Raw genomic sequence first — 18820 nt, 5'->3', positions numbered from 1 at the left:
ATTTAATGTATGTAATTATACATATAAACCTTCCTCTTTAGTCACTCTATATATTAAAAAAAAAACACGAAAATCGGTTGCGTAGTTTTGAAGATTACAAAAGGACACGGGGACAGAAAAAAGCGACTTTGTTTTATACTATGTATTGATTATTACTATTCATAAAATTAAATATCTCCTCCTTCCCCAGGTATCATGGATAATCAACGACAAGGAAGTGTTCCCTGACGCCCGCATCCGGTTCGTGACGTCAGATGTCGACACTGTATTCCACAACACTCCTGCGAAGAGGTCCGACACTGGATCCTATACCATTCAGCTGGTTAACAGCGAAGGATCTGACAGTGCTACTTGCAGGGTAAGTTACCAAAAATAAATATACAAACTCATCATCATCATCCTCCGAACCTTTTTCCCCAACTATGTTGGTGTCGGCTCCCAGTCTATCCGGATGAAGCTGAGTACCAGTGTTATACAAGGAGCGACTGCCTATCTGACCTGGGCAACCTAAAATAAATGTACAAACTAAGAAATTAAAACTTCAAAAGCACTATTTAGATACAGGCCCTCTTGTAATTTTGATTGAGCTATGTATTTGCACAACCTTACATAATTTTGGTTTTTAAATAATTCGTCTTCCTTGGTTTTGCGATTTTTGATAACAGGAAAGGGATTTAAGTTTTCCAAAGTTTTTACTCGGATCTAATAAAATAAAGCAGACCATGGACGGCGAAGTTTTTTGTTCCAAGACAGATTTTGTATATTAAAACTGTATTATTTTCCATATCTTTACTTCCCAGTTTATATATATTTTTCTTGTAAATGTTACACATACATATTATATTTTTTCCACACCCAGGTGTTAGTAGTAGACAGACCAACGCCGCCACAAGGACCTTTGGACGTGACGGATATTACTCCCGACACTTGCACGTTGTCATGGAAACCGCCGCTAGATGATGGTGGCTCGCCCATCACCAACTATGTGGTGGAGAAGATGGATAACAGTGGAGTAAGTATTTTAGTGGCACAAGGCTACATGGACCTTAATATGAGATGAGGAGAGATATAAGATGCAGAATACTTGCCCTTTGCCATTTGATTGGTCATATTTCTTCGCGAAAATCAATAATTCGTCAGCCTAAAAAACAATAAATATTTTTTGTGTAACACCTTTGAGAAGCCAATATTGAGTTACTAAAACTTATGGAACTTTGAAAAAAAATTTGTTCCTTACTGAAATAGATTCAAAAGAGTGACGGAAATGACTTTCACATTCACTAGTTATTACAAAATTGACCAATTTTATGAGCCATTTTTGAGAACTTTTCGCATATTCATTATATTGCTATTTATTTTATATTTGTTAACCGACTTCCCAAAAAGGAGGAGGTTCTCAATTCGTCGGGATCTTTTATTTATTTACTAACCTCATACCCATTCTACAGGTATGGTCAAAGATCTCATCGTTTGTCCGCAACTGTCACTACAATGTCATGGGCCTGGAACCGAACCGCAAGTACTGGTTCCGCGTCCGCGCTGAAAACCAGTACGGAGTCTCCGAGCCTTTGGCCATGGAGGACCCGATTACTGCCAAGGTTTGTATATTGAAATATTTAGAAAAAAATGAGTCTAAACTTAACTTTGAGCTATAATTATGGAAATAATTCATGGTAAAAAAAATTGATGCAAGAAAATTTTGCAAGTAAAATGTGGACTTTTATTGCTTCGGTCGAGTTTTCAAAGAACCTTGGGATCAAATAGTATTTTGTTATTTACCACATACTACCGTAGACTTTCTGTAAGGTCCTCCTCCGAGCCTTTTTCCCAAACTATGTTGGGGTCGGCTTTACTTTCTGTAAGGTAAACCGGTACTATTAACAGTAGCTATTACATGAGGCCGAAAAGTATCTTTAAAACTTATCAAGAGCAAAACACTTTAAGGTTTCATTTGTATCATCAAGGAAGTACTTCACATACACGTACAAAAAGCCAAAAAGCCTTTCTTGAAAAGTGGGTTCACTAACACCGATAGATTTTTTCAAATCAGATCAAAAGTTCAAGCGAACAAAAAACTTCAGCTGTACTTAAACTATATACTCCAATTTCTCCCACAGTTCCCATTCACGATCCCCGACCCGCCGGGCGTACCCCGCGTCACCGACTGGGACGGCTCAGCCGCCACCGTCATCTGGGACCGACCTCGCTCCGACGGTGGAGCCAGGATACAAGGCTACAAGCTCGAGTACAGAGACGTACAAGATGGCGTCTGGAACAGCGCTGATTATCTCGTTAAGGACTGTAATTACCAGGTAAGTTCTCTATGGATATAAGGACTAAGAATTATACTCCATTGGTTTAGGAAGTTAAAAAAAGGTAAACAATCTTGATAGAACTTTTTACACAAATACATAATTTTTATTACTACTGCTTGAAACAATAATTCCATTGATGAAGTGGCAATCATTATTGAATTTTAGTCACATTTTATTTTTAAAGTGAGTTTTTTATATTATGATTGTTAACCTTGTTTAAAGTGTCCACTCAAACGGAGTATAGTAGAGCTTTTGCCCGCGACTTCGTTCGCATGGAATAGTGACTTCCGGCATATTTTTGGTTTGACCAATAGATGGCGCTATATGTCCGGAATAAATTTTATTTTTTATTTTTATATATATTTTTTGAAATAAAAACTATCCTATGTCCTTTCTCAAGTTCCAAACTATGTCTGTACCAAATTTTACACAAATCGGTTCAGTAGTTTAGGCGTGAAGAAAAGACAGACAGACAGACAGACAGACAGACAGAGTTACTTTCACATTTATAATATTAGTTAGGATAAACAGTCGTTTGGAACAATTTCACAACGATGGGATGTATATCGATGACATGTCACGAGGAATGTCCGCTAAAATCCGCTAGCATTTAAGCGCTGTTACGTCATAAATACTTGACCGTTTACTTGACCATTACTTTCCTAATTTCCCCACTTAAAAACCTTCCTCTTTCAGACTAATTTTAACTATCTCCAATTACCTCTCCAGGCTTATAACTTAGAGCCCGGTCACGAGTACGAGTTCCGTGTCCGTGCTAAGAACGCAGCGGGTTGGAGCAAGTATTCGGCCAGCTCGCAGCCGTACAAGGTGCGGGGTAAGGCGCACCCCCCGGCGCCGCCGCGTGCTCCTCGCGTGGTGAGGGTCGGAAGGAACTATGTGGATCTGTCTTGGGACCCGCCTGCGCATGATGGAGGTTAGTTTACATATGTAACGTGAAATATGTGTAAAGGTGGATTTAATGCTCTAGGTAGTTTGTAGGTCGTAAAGGATGGGATATATATCGATGTTTTCGCCAGTATTATTTTTGGATTTCAGTTTTCCTGTAGTAGTTTTAAAATGAGTATGTTGTTAAGATGTGGTAAATGAATTGGGTTACACAATTAGATTTTTTGCATTTATTTAATTCGGGGCTAATAACAAACAATATGGGGAGGCCTTTGCCCAGCAGTGGGACATTATAGGTTAAAAATAAATTTAAAAACACATTTCTTTCTTTCTTCTTTCAATTCAATCAGTTAAACTTGATTTGGAGGTATTTATTGGCAAACAGATACTAATATGTGCTCCCATTGGGGCGGACATACAAAGTCTCGGAATATTATAAATTCATCAAGATCTATAGAAAACTACTAATCCGTTATTCCCTAAAACCCAGGTGCTCGCGTAACTGGCTACATCATCGAGCGTCGCGACGTCGGCAGCTCAGTCTGGGTGAAGTGCAACGACTACAACGTACAGGACACCACGTTCACCGCCATGAACCTCAACGAGAAGGCAGACTACGAGTTCCGTATTGTCGCTGTCAATTCTGCTGGTAAGTTTTCACTGAATTCCTAGAGATTTTTCTTGACGTATTGCGACGAACCCAAGTAAAATTATTACAAGAAAGTAGGATATTTGTCACTGTACCCTATAGGACAATGGGACAAGATAAGTTCTTAATAATTTTTGCTACAACGGCAGCTTCTAAGGGTCTTAATTAAGGCTCCTGTAACACAAGGATTCAAGGTAACGATTTAAAAAAGTAATGATGGAACATTAGAAAATATGATACAAGGATGACTTTTCAAAGAACTTTATTAGTTTATGCGTCAAAAGTGGATTAAAAAAGGTATAAGGCTCCACAAAATAAATAATGCCGTCCCTCTTTACGACCTATGTTTACGACATTACTTATTCCCTAAGTTGATACTTAGGAGGGACCTGATGGTCGAAGTTGATGAAGCTACAATTAATAACTATAGACTTTAACGACAAAGTAAATGGCATATTTTACAAACTATAATCTAAACCCCACCACTTCTACCAACAGGCAAATCAGAACCCTCAAGCTGCACCACACCAGTTCGCACCGGCGAGGAGTTGGGAGGCACGAAGCCGGAATGGATGAAGCAGTTACCAGCTACTTCATGCGCTCCTCTCGGCAAACCCTTCACCTTGGAGTGTATTGCCACCGGCAACCCGGTACCTACTGGCAGGTGGTTGAAGAACGGCAGAGAAGTTGTGCTTGGCACCAGGTGAGGAAATAACGTCATTGGTTTTGGCTATGAGGATGAATGGTGATGGATGTGGTGAAAGATGTTGGGCTTACTTTTCATCATTTGGGATTTGGGAACAGGAAGTGTGATTCCTCGGGAATTTGTGAAGCCGAAACTTAGTAGTAGTATAAAACTGTACGAATTTTATTTTATTGATTTATTCTTAACAGTAGTGATTGAAACTGTTGACAGAATTGGTTGTCTGTAAAAAAAAAAATGAATTAAAACTAGACGAGTAGGACTAAGATCGACACTTATGACGTATTTTCGGAGTTCATTTTCAACCGAAACTCACACATTCTATCTACACTTCTTCTACACTGACACATTCTATCTACACTTCTTTCTATCGACCTCTACACGAATCAGTGTCGGTTGTTGCATAAACCAGAAGACATAACTCTGTCCTAAACCAATAATTTTGTTTTTACCACTACGATTGTTACAATTTTTAGAACCCTTGTTCCTTTATCTTCCACCCGCAGGTTCATAGCAGAATCTCGCGAGGGTACACTCCGTCTAAACATCATGGCAGCCACCGACGCCGACGAGGGTGACTACACTTGCGAAGCCGTTAATAATATCGGCTTTATTTACTGCACTGGTCATCTGAAGATTGGAAGTAAGTGTTCGTCCATCAATCATCATAAAGAATTGATAAATTTTGCCCACAAATAATGAAGTCCATAAATGATAACAGTTTGTAAAGCTTTTTTGAACGTAACTTCAGAATTTTCTACACAGTATGAAATATGAATGCGAGTAAATGAATCTAATATATTCTTTTTAAAAACTCAAAAACAAAGAATTCAATCCTTATTAAATGAAGTCTGCATTCAAAGAATTTCTCAAAACCTATTTCCGCCAGATTTTGTGTCATAGAAAATATCGATAAAAATGTATAAGACATGTAGACGGTTTCATGTCTGAACTATTTCATACACTATTATTATTGATTTTTAAACAATTCTAAGTAAATTTGATTTTTGCCATCTTTAGTCTTGCACAAAAATATACTTAAGCTAGTAATTCCATAATGGAATTGTTTAAATCATTTGAAATGCCTCTTTAATCTACTGCCAAAAAAACTTGAAACTAATATTAACTCTTTTTCTCAGACCCACCACGCATCGTCCGCATGCCCGGAGACCTACACTTACCCGAACACGACAACACGAAGATCAAGATCCTCTACACCGGAGACCAGCCAGCCGACGTGGTCCTCACCAGAGACGGACACAAGCTATCCGAGTCCCCACACTTCAAGTTCACCGTGTTCGATGATTACATCCTCATCTTTATCAAGGACATCTCCAAGGATGATATGGGTAAGTGGTCTCATCATTTTCAGAACAATTTCCCAACTATGTTGGGGTCGGCTTCCAGTTTAAATAGATGCAGCTGAGTAACATCCTCAACCCAGTTAACCCGGGCAACCCAATACCCCTTGGTAGAATGGTTGTTAGACTTACTGGCTTCTGACTTCCCGTAAAGACTGCCGGAGATGTTCACTGACAGCCGGGACTCGGGACCTACAGTTTAACGTGCCATTCGAAACACGGTCATTACCGTGTACACAAACTTAGAAAAGTTGCATTGGTACTTGCCTGACCTGGAATCGAACCCACCTGGAATCGATTTAAAATCCTTTCATTCAAACGTTAAGTTCTAATACAAACTCTTTTCTCCCTAGGCATCTACAAGCTCCAAATCACCAACAAATCAGGCGAAACATCAGACACGTTCACAGTCACAGTCACCGGTCTCCCCGGACCTCCTCAAGGACCTCTGGAGACGTCAGACATCTCCCGTCACTCCTGCACTCTGGCTTGGAAGCCTCCCACTTACGACGGAGGTCTACCTGTTACTCACTACGTCATTGAACGTTGTGACATCTCGGGAACCGCTTGGATTACCATTGCGTCATCTGTGAGGGATACCAAGTTTACGGTTCAAGGCTTGACGGAAGGACAGGAATATAACTTTAGAGTACATGCGGCTAATGATAATGGTGTTGGACCGGCTTTGGAAGGCGCTAACCCGATTAAGGTGAGGTTTTTGGCAGTTTTTGATTCTTAAAAGGTGTTGATTCTTAAAACAGTTGGTTTAAAGTCAGTGGACGTTATCTCTAAGAAACTTAACTACTGTTTTGGAAAAAAAAATGATGATAACTCTGATCTACTTTGTACAAAAGAAAATCTGTTGAAATTAGAACCTCCTATTTTTTAATTCGGTTAAGTTACAGTTTCCAAGTTTTCCTATTTCTGGATTATTTCTTAGGGAAAATTCTTTATAAAATTGACAGAATTTACTCATCATTTGGTCTACTTTCTAGGCTAAGGCACCATATGACCCACCATCAGCTCCTGGCATTCCCAAGATCCTGGAGATCGGAGGAGACTTCGTTCACCTGGAATGGGACAAACCAGAGAGTGATGGCGGATCTAGGATTCAAGGTAAATTACTTAGATGGTATATTTACAAAGGAGCGATCAAGTATCAAGATTTTTGTAAGGAGAATTGTGTGGATATGTAGAATATGTGGATGTGTAGAACTGTTCGAGCAATAGAAAATCACAGATTTTTTAATTTATGTCGTCATATTTTAATGTCTTCTTTTACTGATGATGAAGCGACTTTTTGAGACACGAGTTTTGGCATCCGATATGAATTTTTTGTCACCCATATTAGCTAAATGCATCAGTGAACATCGTAAGCTTTTCAAGTAGAATATTGGTTTTAATCTTTGTGTGAAAATCGTGATAGTAACCACGGAAATCTTGATACTTACTATGAAACAAAACTGACGAAGTGAAAACTTCCCCCTTTTTGGGAAGTCACAGTGAAACACTCCTCACCAATCAACAACACTGCTATAACAGAAACTCATAACTTAACCCCTTCCTCAGGCTACTGGATCGACAAACGCGAAGTTGGCACGAACACCTGGCAGCGCGTAAACCCGACGCTCTGCCTACCCAACCAGTGGAACTGCTCCAACCTCATCGAGGGCCGGCAGTACGAGTTCCGGGTGACGGCACAGAACGAGGCCGGAGTCTCGCCGCCTAGCACTGCCAGTCAGCAGGTCAAGGTCGTCGATCCTAAAGGTCAGTAACTTGATAACTCTTTATAGGCTTATTGGAGGAAGAGAAACACAGCGTCAATTCAAAACGGTTGCCAGAGAAATGTATTCTATTGGAAAAAGTTTGGAAAAAAGAAAAGACCCAGTAAACATTAAAAAAATGGAAATTAGAAATGCGGTCTGTTGTCATTTTTGGGAAAGCGATTGTGAAGAAGTTTGCCCCTATTGTATAAAAAAGGAAGAATGAAATTGTATTTGTTAAATGAAAAATATGGATGAAATAACTAGATTTAAAAAAAAACATTATGTGTATTATACCAACTATTATTTAATATTAGATGACATAAGAAATGCGAGATCATTGTAGCGTCATAATTTAACCTTGTAGATAGCCTCTTTTACAGCCGTAAAATATGTTTCTGTATAAATCGATCATAAGTACATTATATATTTCTATTTACTACTTTTATGATGCTTTGAGTTCTCTACAAGCAAATTTTATACGTATCTTCCATACAAATAAGTAACCACCCCGTTCTCCCACAGCGGCCACCCCGCCAGAGATCGTGAAGCCGCTGAAGAACGCCAACTGTATACAGTACCACAACGCCAAGTTCACGTGCACCATCACTGGACTGCCGAAGCCTACCATCACGTGGTATAAGGGTGAGTAGAATTTAACCTATTCTATATATAATATGGTTATGTTGTGGTGATGGTCAACTTCCTAATTTAGTAAAATATAAAAGACTTCCATTTCTCATAGTCAAGTCAAGTAACTTTGTAAATTGAAAGGTATCTGTATTTTTTCGTTATACACTAACGGAAATTCAATCTCATCTTAAATGACTCCTTCTAAATGTAATATTTTTTGAAACATGCGAATTGTCAAATGACTTTCAATGTCTTGAATGAGCCACTATGTGAAGTGGAATGGAATGTCAGACTTTTACTGATCGTCATTACATCTTGCTCGTTTTACAACCCCTTTGTATTCTACAGCCACAATAGCACGTAGCAACCGTCCCGCTTACCTGGCCATTTTTCTGGCTTTTTCTTCATCCAGAAAAAACATATATATATTACATATATTTTTAATTATAATACATATATATTTTACTATAATACATTCTGTTATTTCTACAGGAGCACGCGAAATAACGAACGGACCTCGCCACCGCATCTGGAGCGAGGGTGACAACCACTTCCTCACCGTCATGGACGTGTTCGGCGAAGACGCCGACGAGTACGTCTGCCGGGCTGTTAATAGGGCCGGTGTCAAGAGTACTAGGGCTGAACTGTTGATTATGAGTGAGTTTTTAAGTGTTACGAGTATTTTTTTTTGGACAGGTCTCAGATTTTTTACATAGATGACTGGTAATATGAGCTTGTTAAGTCAGTGAACTGAGTGAAATAAGACTGATTGTCTTCTGATTAACTGTCTGCCTACTCTGGTAATTCTGTTCGGGTCGTCTACCAGTCTTACCGTATTAGTGTGTTACATAGAACGACTGCTTTATCTGATCTCCTTAATTTTTAGTTACTTGGGCAACGTTGTACCCGTAAAACCGGTTGTCAAACTTTATGGTTTTCACCTGATACGACTATAAAATGAGATATGTGTATCTATAATGAAAACTCTATGTTCGAATAACTGTCGGGATCCAATATTTAATTTACCATTGTTAAATGGTAAATTAAAACAGAGTTTTGGTACACCCCAAAAATATTTTGATAACTTTCGTCTAAACATAGTCTTGATACTTTCCTTACATTATTTATTCTTGATCACACTATTAACCTCTAAATTATATTCCTAAACCCCAAAAATACTCACAATTTACCCATTTTCACAGCCGCACCAAAACTGAACGTGCCGCCTCGTTTCCGGGTCACGGCATACTTCGACAAGGGCGAGAACGTTGTCATCAAGATTCCCTTCACTGGACACCCGGTGCCCAAGATCACGTGGGTGAGGGAGGGAGAAACTATTGAGTCTGGACATCATTATCATGTGGAGAGGAAAGGTACGATGTGGTTTTGTTTTTAAGTTCTGAATGAAGTTGTTTATAATGGTTTAGATGTATGTTGTGCGTATAATTTCTGTAATGTCTTTCTAAAAGGGTATCCGTTCAATAACAATCAATATTGGTTTTTGCTCTCCAAAACTACTGATTTTGTTCACCATCAATTCTAATTTGAATTATTGCATAATTAAGTAAAACAATAAAAAAAATGTCTGTACATTTGAAAATTATTTTGCCTTCACATAACCTATTTTATCATAAAACTTTGTCTTGAAAACACCGGTTTTATTCATGGGTTTAGGACATCTTGAATCTTGGTTTGAGTTAAAATTGGAAAATGAAACAGAGTTGCAGGGTGCCGATAATAACGTATATATTAAAATATAGCACAAACACAATGTCACAGACATTTGACATCAAAGACAGTAATTCGAACAAGCCAATACATGTGGCAGATTATTATTGTATGTGGCCAGTAAGGGCCACAAGGAGTATCCTTCAACAGTTAAACCTAAGTAGCACTAAAGCCGGTTTTTATATATAACTCGTTATAACTCGATTAAGACTTATTTTATACCCTAACAAATATTAACATACTCTATGCAATATTCCAGAACGTCACGCGATTCTAACTATCCGCGACGCCAGCAAGCTCGACTCCGGCCCGTACAGGATCACCGCTGAGAACGAGCTGGGACAGGACTCCGCTACCATCAACGTTGAGATTAGCGGTAAGTGTATATTGGAGTTAGATGTAGTCTTTAAAATAGTGAGTAAGGTTAGGATATCGAATCTAAAGAAACAGTAATATTATTATTACTGCGAAATTCACAGCAAAATCTCCACAGATTTAGATTTCTCTAGAAGGAGCAATAATTCACAGCAAATAAAACAGTACCCTAGACCAGTAATAGGTGGAAAGATTTCACAAATTGTTATAATATTCGCTGGGGAATTCGGTTATAAAAATAATTCCTTTAAAATATAATTCTTTAAAGTTTCTTCTTTTACAATCTCCCAACTGGTGGACTTTGTTCTTTCATATAATATTGAATTGGATTCTTTTAGTGATCATTTATTTTTTATGCGATAAAAAAGTATAAATAAGCATTTACTACTCAAGTAAATAAACCAACATTAAATTAAAACACCAACAATTTCTCAGACCGTCCGGACCCGCCCCGCTTCCCAGCCGTGGACAACATCGGCGTGGACTCTCTTGCACTCAGCTGGAAGGCGCCAGTGTGGGACGGAGGCTCAGACATCACCAACTATCTGGTGGAGAAACGAGAACATCCCATGTCCAGTTGGATAAGGGTTGGCAACACCAGGTAGGGCATCTATGATCTATATTCATGTTATCATCATCTTCTGCCTAACCTTAACCCAACTGTACTGGGGTAGGCTTCCAGTTTTACACTTGTGTCAATGTTCCCGTTGCGCTGATTACCAGGGATTTTTATGAAGCTGCCGCCTATCTGACATGCTTAACCCAGTTCCTGGCCAACTTAATACTTATTGGTAAGACTGGTTGTCAGATGTCTTCAGTTTCTGAATACCCATTACCTACTTCTAAAGCTATTCATTCAGATGACCAATTTAACTTGCCTTCCGAACCACTGAAGAACTCTTCATGACAAGATGGTACAGACCGAGCGCACCAAGCAATGCTTGATTTAATATTCGATCGACCGTTGTTTCTAAGTGTCGCTTAGCCACGACCACATTTCCAAGCCTTACAAACTATATTAAAGTTCACAAACCTCTTTTCCCACCAGATTCACAACAATGGCGATCACAGGCCTAGTCCCCGGCAAGCAGTACGAGTTCCGCGTATACGCTGAGAACATCTACGGCAGGTCGGAGCCTAGCGAGCCCACTACGCTGGTGCAGACCAAGGCGATTATCAAGAAGGAGTTCAAGAAGAAGGAGTATCCTGGTAAGGGTTTTTTTTAATTATTGCAAGTTATGAAACAAGAGATAATGCCAAAAAAAAGGTTTAAAATATATACTGAAAATTAAGTCTTAATTGTCGACACAATGATCGGAATTTTGTAGTTCACATACTAGACATTCTTGGCTCTCTTACTATATCTTTATACTACTTCTTCAAGTGTGAATGTTTATCGACTGTTGTAACTCATTGATCTCTCGATATTCCACCCCTATCAATCTTCAAAATCTTTTTATATTAGTACCCTATGAGCCTCTACTTTAACTCTATAAATTCTGGTACAATTGAATTTTCTTATCATAAGTAAATCATCAATCTTTCAAGGTATAGGTCTTTGTTTACACATTTTGCTTAGGAATTAGACCAAAATACTCAATTTTTTTCATCATCATATTCCAAAATAATTATCAAACAAAACTTACAAAAAACCACCTCTATTACAGTTGACGAAACCGGCAAACGTATCCGCACGAACGCAGACCACGGTCCAGTGAAAGACTACGACAGCTACGTGTTCGATATCTACAGCAAATACGTGCCGCAACCAGTCGATATCAATACTTGCTCTGTATACGACAAGTATGATATTCTTGAGGAGATTGGTAAGTTGAACAAGCTGGTTAGGTATCGGTAGAATTTTGTTGTTATGGTAGAAATTGGTAGAATTAGTAGTTATGGTAGAATTTGGTAGAATTAGTAGTTACAGTAGAATTTGGTAGAATTAGTAGTTATGGTAGAATTTGGTAGTTTTTTTTTGCATGGGTAAAGAAATGGTAGTTTGAATGATAGTGGTGATAAATATGGCTTTCAAATGTCATGGGAATGTGCCATTTATGATTACGTTTAAGTAGATTTTAAGTAGCCTTAGAAATACATTCAAAAATTTTATTGTAACCTGATTGTTAGGAAAATGATTTTGCATGCGTTTGCCCAATAAAGCGAACTTCTTCATGTATTGGTTACTGAATTAGTTAAGAGATTACACTATTTTAATATTTCCGACTATTACACTTACACACACACGATTACATATTAATTTCCTTTGCATCAGATCTAGAAAGATATTTTATTTTCAAAACTATAATTAAAAAATAAAATAAAAACGACCAACTAACATTTCTTTAAGTTTTTATTTTTTTTAGTTTCTACCTATTTAAATAAGTTCAAAGTTGAAATTCAAAAATATAAATGATTAAAAAAAAATTGCGCATGATAGTAAAAATAAACTATAAAAAAACTAAAACATTTACGAAGTTGTTTGTGACGTCACACCGAATTTGAATAGTATTAAAACATTAACATAGAATAACTAACCGTGCCGTAGAAATACAACTTATTTTCTGAAAACTTAACCTTAATAACCAGGGTAAAGTGGTGATTCAAACCTAAATCACCAGAGTAAAGTTCTTTATTAGCGTTAAGTTACTGGCGGTGAGTCTCTTACAAAATTATTCCTTTAGTTTTTCCCTTTTGAAACATGGATTTTAGTAAAAAATACCCCTTAAAATTTAATGAACCTTGTAAGCCCTCTCCAAGACCTTAAAAACCTTGCAAGTTTTCTGGAAGTTATAATGGTAATAATAATATCTTAATCCCCAAAGCAAAGTGGTGATTATCTAAAATACAATCTTTGAAAACAGTATCCATGGAGTTTTCGCCGGTTCTTTTCCATGAGACCAACTCTTTGGTTGCAACTATTTGAACGTTTCGACAGTTCTTTCATAACCTATTTTTGAAATAAAAAAATATGACTTCGACTTTGACAAAGTGGTGATGATTCACAGGTGACTTCGTGAGCGCTCCGTCTCGCAGATCGCGGGCCCGAGGTCTGTGTGAGAATGGATCGATGTAGTGCATCTCTTTATCTGCATCTCTCTATCTCTCACGCATTACTTATTTTATTATAAAAAATAGAATTTATTGACATTTTTCCTTAGGAAAAAATCGCATGAAAATTTTGTAGGGTGATTGGAAAAATGAAAAAAAAATTGAAATTATTTCATTTCGTCTTCTAGGCCGTAATATTTGGGTGTACTATGCCAAATCGAATAACAACTAATCGAATATCAATTGATCGACCACTATAAATCGAAATTCTAAATTCTCGAACATTCATAATATCGAATGGTTATTAAATCGAACATTCAATACATCGCGCAGCCTATACATCGAGTGTTCAAAATATCGAATGTTCGTTTGATCGAGCGTTAAATGCATCGTATATTCATCCTATCGAAAAATCTATATTTTTTATGAATACAAGAAAAACTCAAAATTTATGAATAAATCATATTTTAATGTAGTTTTTATTATTATTTAACATTTTTTCTATCGCATTATCATCCCTTTTGCCTCTTTTTTGTAAAGTAGGTCTTCCCAATTCCGCGTTTGCCTTTTCAATTCACACAAAATTTTAAAATGTACCTTTAAAAGAAAAGAATTAAAGATTAAAATGTGATTTATTAGTAAATTTTGAGTTTTTCTTGTATTCATAAAAAATAAGGATTTTTCGATAGGATGAATATGTTTTGCATTTAACGCTCGATCAAACGAACATTCGATATTTTGAACACTCGATGTATAGACTGCGCGATGTATTGAATGTTCGATTTAATAACCATTCGATATTATGAATGTTCGAGTATTTAGAATTTCGATTTATAGTGGTCGATCAATTGATATTCGATTATTTGTTATTCGATTTGGCATAGTACACCCGTAATATTTCCAGTAACCCTAATTTTTTACAATATTTATTTTTTAAGTTTTATTTTTTATACAGTTTATTATCTTTTTTTTCTTTTATTATCTTTCGTAGATCGGATGCACGGTTTTCGCTTTATAAGATATTTTAATTTAATATTTATTTATTTTACAAAAATTACACAGTACAAAATATTTTTTAAGCGTTATTACACCAAGTAGAAATTGGCGTATAATATTGGCACAGATTGGTAGATTATTTATTTAGAAATCACACACTTTTACGTATGTCTGATTATTTTCTTACCTAATTAACTGTTCTTACAAGTTTTCGAAATAAACTTGAAGTGAAATAATCAGCCGCACGTAAAGTCCTAAATTTTAAATTAGAACTCAAATTAGTAATTTTAAGTATTCGGTTTTTAAAAGCTGGCAAGAACACTCATATTTTCTTATCTCTTAAAAATGAGCAAGCTTTTAAAAACACTTTTTATACTACTGAGCAGTATGCTGACCATAATATGTGAGACAATTTCGTAAAAAGCAATTCAAGTCCAAAGCAATGTGGCGTTTCTCTAAAAGATGTTTGAAATAACGAAATGCTGAGCACTTTGAAGTTACACATACTCATACAAAGACAGAAGTGCACGGCTCATCCACTTTCATGAGATAAAATATCTAAACTACACAAAAAGGTACTTTTAGTAATTTTTGCTACTTTACGAAGTTGTCCAACCAACAAACCAACAGAGGCATGAGGTATCCCCCAATGTTGTAGGTACAGGCGCTTTCGGAGTTGTCCACCGTTGCCGCGAGAGGGCCACAGGCAACTACTTCGCAGCCAAGTTCATACCCGTCGCAGGGGCCATGGAGAAGGAGCTGATCAAGAAGGAGATTGATATCATGAATCAACTGCATCATAGGAAATTGATTAATTTGCATGATGCCTTTGAAGATGATGATGAGATGGTCCTTATTTTCGAGTTGTGAGTATTTTTTTGTCACGGTTTTTTTATACTAAATAGGTCAGTTTTACATATTGATAATGACTTCTGAAAAGATCATTGGATTGAAGTTAAGTGCTTAATTGTTTTCGATATACTTAGGTACCTATGAAAAGTTATTGCATTCAGTTGATATTTGTTGTAAAAGTTTGCAAAAACAGCAAATCTATAGTCCCTTCGCGTTTTATGTACAATTGACAGCTGTCAGATTTAAAGCAACGATTGTTTGTACTGACTTTAAACTGTCAACTGCACCAAAAATCGGTCGGACAGTATTTTTATATCTCTTTATTTCTCTTTAGCAACACCTCTTTTCTAAATCTGAGGGCACGGCAGTGCCCCAGCCAAGACTCGAGCAAAGCGGGCACGGCCGTACCATCTTTTCTCGAAGCGTTTCGCGGCTATTTCAGCCCCCTGTATCTTCCATGTGAACAAAGCTAGGAGTTTAGGTTTTCGATGACCAAGAGTAACTATTAGAACAAGCTCAGTCTCAAAATTACAAGACATTTGAATAAATAGTTTACGAGTTATGAGCGATCGAAGTTACACGATTTTGTCACTGACTCACTGACCGATCATCAAAAGTCTAAGGTACTTCTAGCAAACTGAGAACCTTCAAATTTGGCACCAACACAGGTTATCAGCTACATATAAAGGGAAAATTATAAAAACCTTAAAACTTAATCAAAAAATCGGAAACAAATTTATATTTGCGGTTTTTCAAGAACATTGTGTATGAATTTTGACTGCATTGATAACTTTGTTATTTATTTATGTACAAAATGTATTTGTTTTATTGTTACGTAGTGTGGTATATTGTTATTATGTATTAAATATACATACATATGAATAAAAAAGCTAGGTTAAAATGAAATGAATAATGATAAAATCTTTCATATTAATGCAGTGCGATAAATACTGCATGCTCGCTCGATAGATGGCGTTGTCCTGGTCTAAATCGCGCTATGGTTTCGTTACATAGCATAGTATAAGTAGTACTTAAAAAAAAAATCATGTGATAGCGTCATCTACCTCTGAAATAAATCTCTTTTATTCTAAAAGATATTCGATTCAAAAATTCGACAATTTCGAAATTTTTTAGTTTATTTTAAAAAAATGTTGTTTACGTGCTACTTTCGGTGTACATATTTAGTTAGTTGCATGTAAGTTAATTTAATTTGTTAAATACTTAGAGAAGAAAGAGACCTACAAAAAATAAATTAGATCCCACCAAAAACATTAAATGTAAAAAAAAGCCAATCCTCTACGCAATCCCTCCACCGTAAAAAGTTTTGAGATCGCATAGAAGCCAAGTCCTGTTCAACTTTATTTGTAATAATAAATCAATATTTTGTGACTATATCAATAGTTTTGTTCACATTACAATAATATTGTCTTGGCCATGAGCACAAGTTAAAAGCCGCTCCTTGAAATAATGTGTAAATACCATTGAATTGATAAATTCTATATGGACATGATTTTACGATTGGACTGATTGGAATTTGAGATCACCATGGACTAAACATGCGCCATAGTACATGTGCAGTTCATTGATGTTGGATGATACTGACTGTCAGTCATTTAGTAACAATTGAATAAACTAAAAGTATTTAATTCTGTGATATTAAACTTCATGTTTGACTTTCACCTCTCCAAGATATGCTGTATTATATTTGTAGTTTATTGTGCTCATGGCCAAGTCAATATTATTGTAAAGTGAACGAAACTATTGATATAGTCACAAAATATTGATTTATTATTACAAATAAAGTTGAACAGGACTTGGCTTCTATGCGATCTCAAAACTTTTTACGGTGGAGGGATTGCGTAGAGGATTGGCTTTTTTTTACATTTAATGTTTTTGGTGGGATTTAGTTTTCAATATTTGGTTTCTAAAAAACATAACCTAACCTAAATTATGAGAAGACTTAACTATTCTTCAAACTTTAAATCGAATTACAATAATCGATTATTAATCGATACCTTTTTCTCCTAGCCTATCCGGCGGCGAGTTATTCGAGCGCATCACAGAACCCGGCTACAACATGTCAGAAGCCGAAGCCGCTCACTACATGCGACAGATCTGCGAAGGAGTCAGACATATGCACGAACAGAACATTATACATCTCGACCTGAAGCCGGAGAACGTTATGTGCCAGACTAGGACTGGTACTGATGTTAAGGTAAGGAATATTCTAGAAATATATTCTATCCTAGATGTTTTTATTCCCCTCTAGATATTTCCTGCGGTTTCATCCGTGTCCCGTAGGAACTACTTCATGTACCCGGGCATAATGTAGCCTATGTTACTCGGGGATAGTTTAGTTTCTCAACAGAATTTCTGAAATTAATTTTACTTAATGAAACTTTCAGCTTCAAATCTGAAGGATTGATTGACAAATTCATGTATATAACACAGAAAAAAAAATGCGTTTTTAAAGTCGCATTCGACACACAGTCTCACTTCTAGCTAAAAGATGTTATCGAAGGGTCTAATATGCTCACCGAAAAGTATTTTCATATATTGTAATTCATATAACAGCCTTAGTCTAACCCTTGTCAAAATAAATTTGTAGCACCAATTATGGACCCTAAGGGGCGCAGTAAGGTCACTATTTACCCAGAAATCACAAAATTAATCGATGTACCTTTGGTTATTCGCCCTAATATTGCAAACTTTTGCACTCTAAAAACATGATGTACCTGTTAATTCTTTACTTCAAAACTTACACATCTATCTTCCCCAACAGATCATCGACTTCGGCCTAGCAACTAAACTAGACCCGAACGAAGTGGTCAAGATCTCGACCGGCACGGCCGAGTTCGCGGCGCCTGAGATAGTCGAACGCGAACCTGTCGGCTTCTACACTGACATGTGGGCCGTGGGAGTGCTGTCTTATGTGCTGTAAGTATTTATATTTAAGTAATAGATATTTTTTAACATATCGATATTTGCAATTTTAGGCGATAGGCCCCTGTTCTTGGCCTCCATTCGAGATGAACTAATAAAGCAATAAGAAGTTATTATAAAGAAAGAAAAATAAAACATCTTAATTTTTCTAAACAAGTACATCCATTTATATAAATGACACTGAACCCCACACTATGATGCCCTGTGTCGTGGGGCTCATTTATATATTAATTACAATAATGGCATTATTTATTAATGACACGTTCAAATTATATAATATCAACGTCTAAGGCAAACAAGCTTTTATTTGGTTGTAGGCAAAGCTCTATTTTCCATAATTTATCTACTGCAATAAATTGAGTGAAAACGCAACGGGTGGAAATAATAACATAACTTGTATCAAAAACTTGTCAAAGCTGAAATAACAGACCTTAATTACGATAGCATTATAGTCAGTTTCCATTTACAAATTGATGATTTCATTGCGTTGAAGTGTAGCCATTTTTTTTGTTATTTAATAAAAATATATATTTTTTATGCAAATC

At 36.6% G+C, this 18820-nt stretch overlaps 1 protein-coding gene across 31 annotated transcripts in view; it reads left to right on the top strand.

The window, feature by feature from the left end:
- The window catches only part of LOC124642823 (twitchin), a 130986-nt gene that overhangs the window by 98426 nt on the left and 13740 nt on the right, over positions 1-18820 (top strand). For all 31 annotated transcript variants that reach the window (XM_047181524.1, XM_047181525.1, XM_047181518.1 and 28 more), the window contains 22 exons: positions 191-358; positions 860-1012; positions 1449-1598; positions 2118-2312; positions 3045-3249; positions 3712-3870; positions 4369-4573; positions 5080-5216; positions 5713-5922; positions 6288-6643; positions 6930-7050; positions 7504-7701; positions 8223-8342; positions 8823-8987; positions 9533-9703; positions 10318-10434; positions 10869-11034; positions 11482-11642; positions 12101-12259; positions 15139-15346; positions 17361-17547; positions 18115-18269. In XM_047181524.1, coding sequence (XP_047037480.1) covers positions 191-358; positions 860-1012; positions 1449-1598; positions 2118-2312; positions 3045-3249; positions 3712-3870; positions 4369-4573; positions 5080-5216; positions 5713-5922; positions 6288-6643; positions 6930-7050; positions 7504-7701; positions 8223-8342; positions 8823-8987; positions 9533-9703; positions 10318-10434; positions 10869-11034; positions 11482-11642; positions 12101-12259; positions 15139-15346; positions 17361-17547; positions 18115-18269 — 3866 coding nt within the window. The remainder of the gene's footprint in view (positions 1-190; positions 359-859; positions 1013-1448; positions 1599-2117; positions 2313-3044; positions 3250-3711; positions 3871-4368; positions 4574-5079; positions 5217-5712; positions 5923-6287; positions 6644-6929; positions 7051-7503; positions 7702-8222; positions 8343-8822; positions 8988-9532; positions 9704-10317; positions 10435-10868; positions 11035-11481; positions 11643-12100; positions 12260-15138; positions 15347-17360; positions 17548-18114; positions 18270-18820) is intronic.

The sequence above is a fragment of the Helicoverpa zea genome, chromosome 25, assembly GCF_022581195.2.
Source record: "Helicoverpa zea isolate HzStark_Cry1AcR chromosome 25, ilHelZeax1.1, whole genome shotgun sequence".
Lineage (NCBI taxonomy): Eukaryota > Metazoa > Arthropoda > Insecta > Lepidoptera > Noctuidae > Helicoverpa > Helicoverpa zea.
Note: the sequence above shows the minus strand (reverse complement) of the source record. Positions and strands in the feature narration are given on the sequence as shown.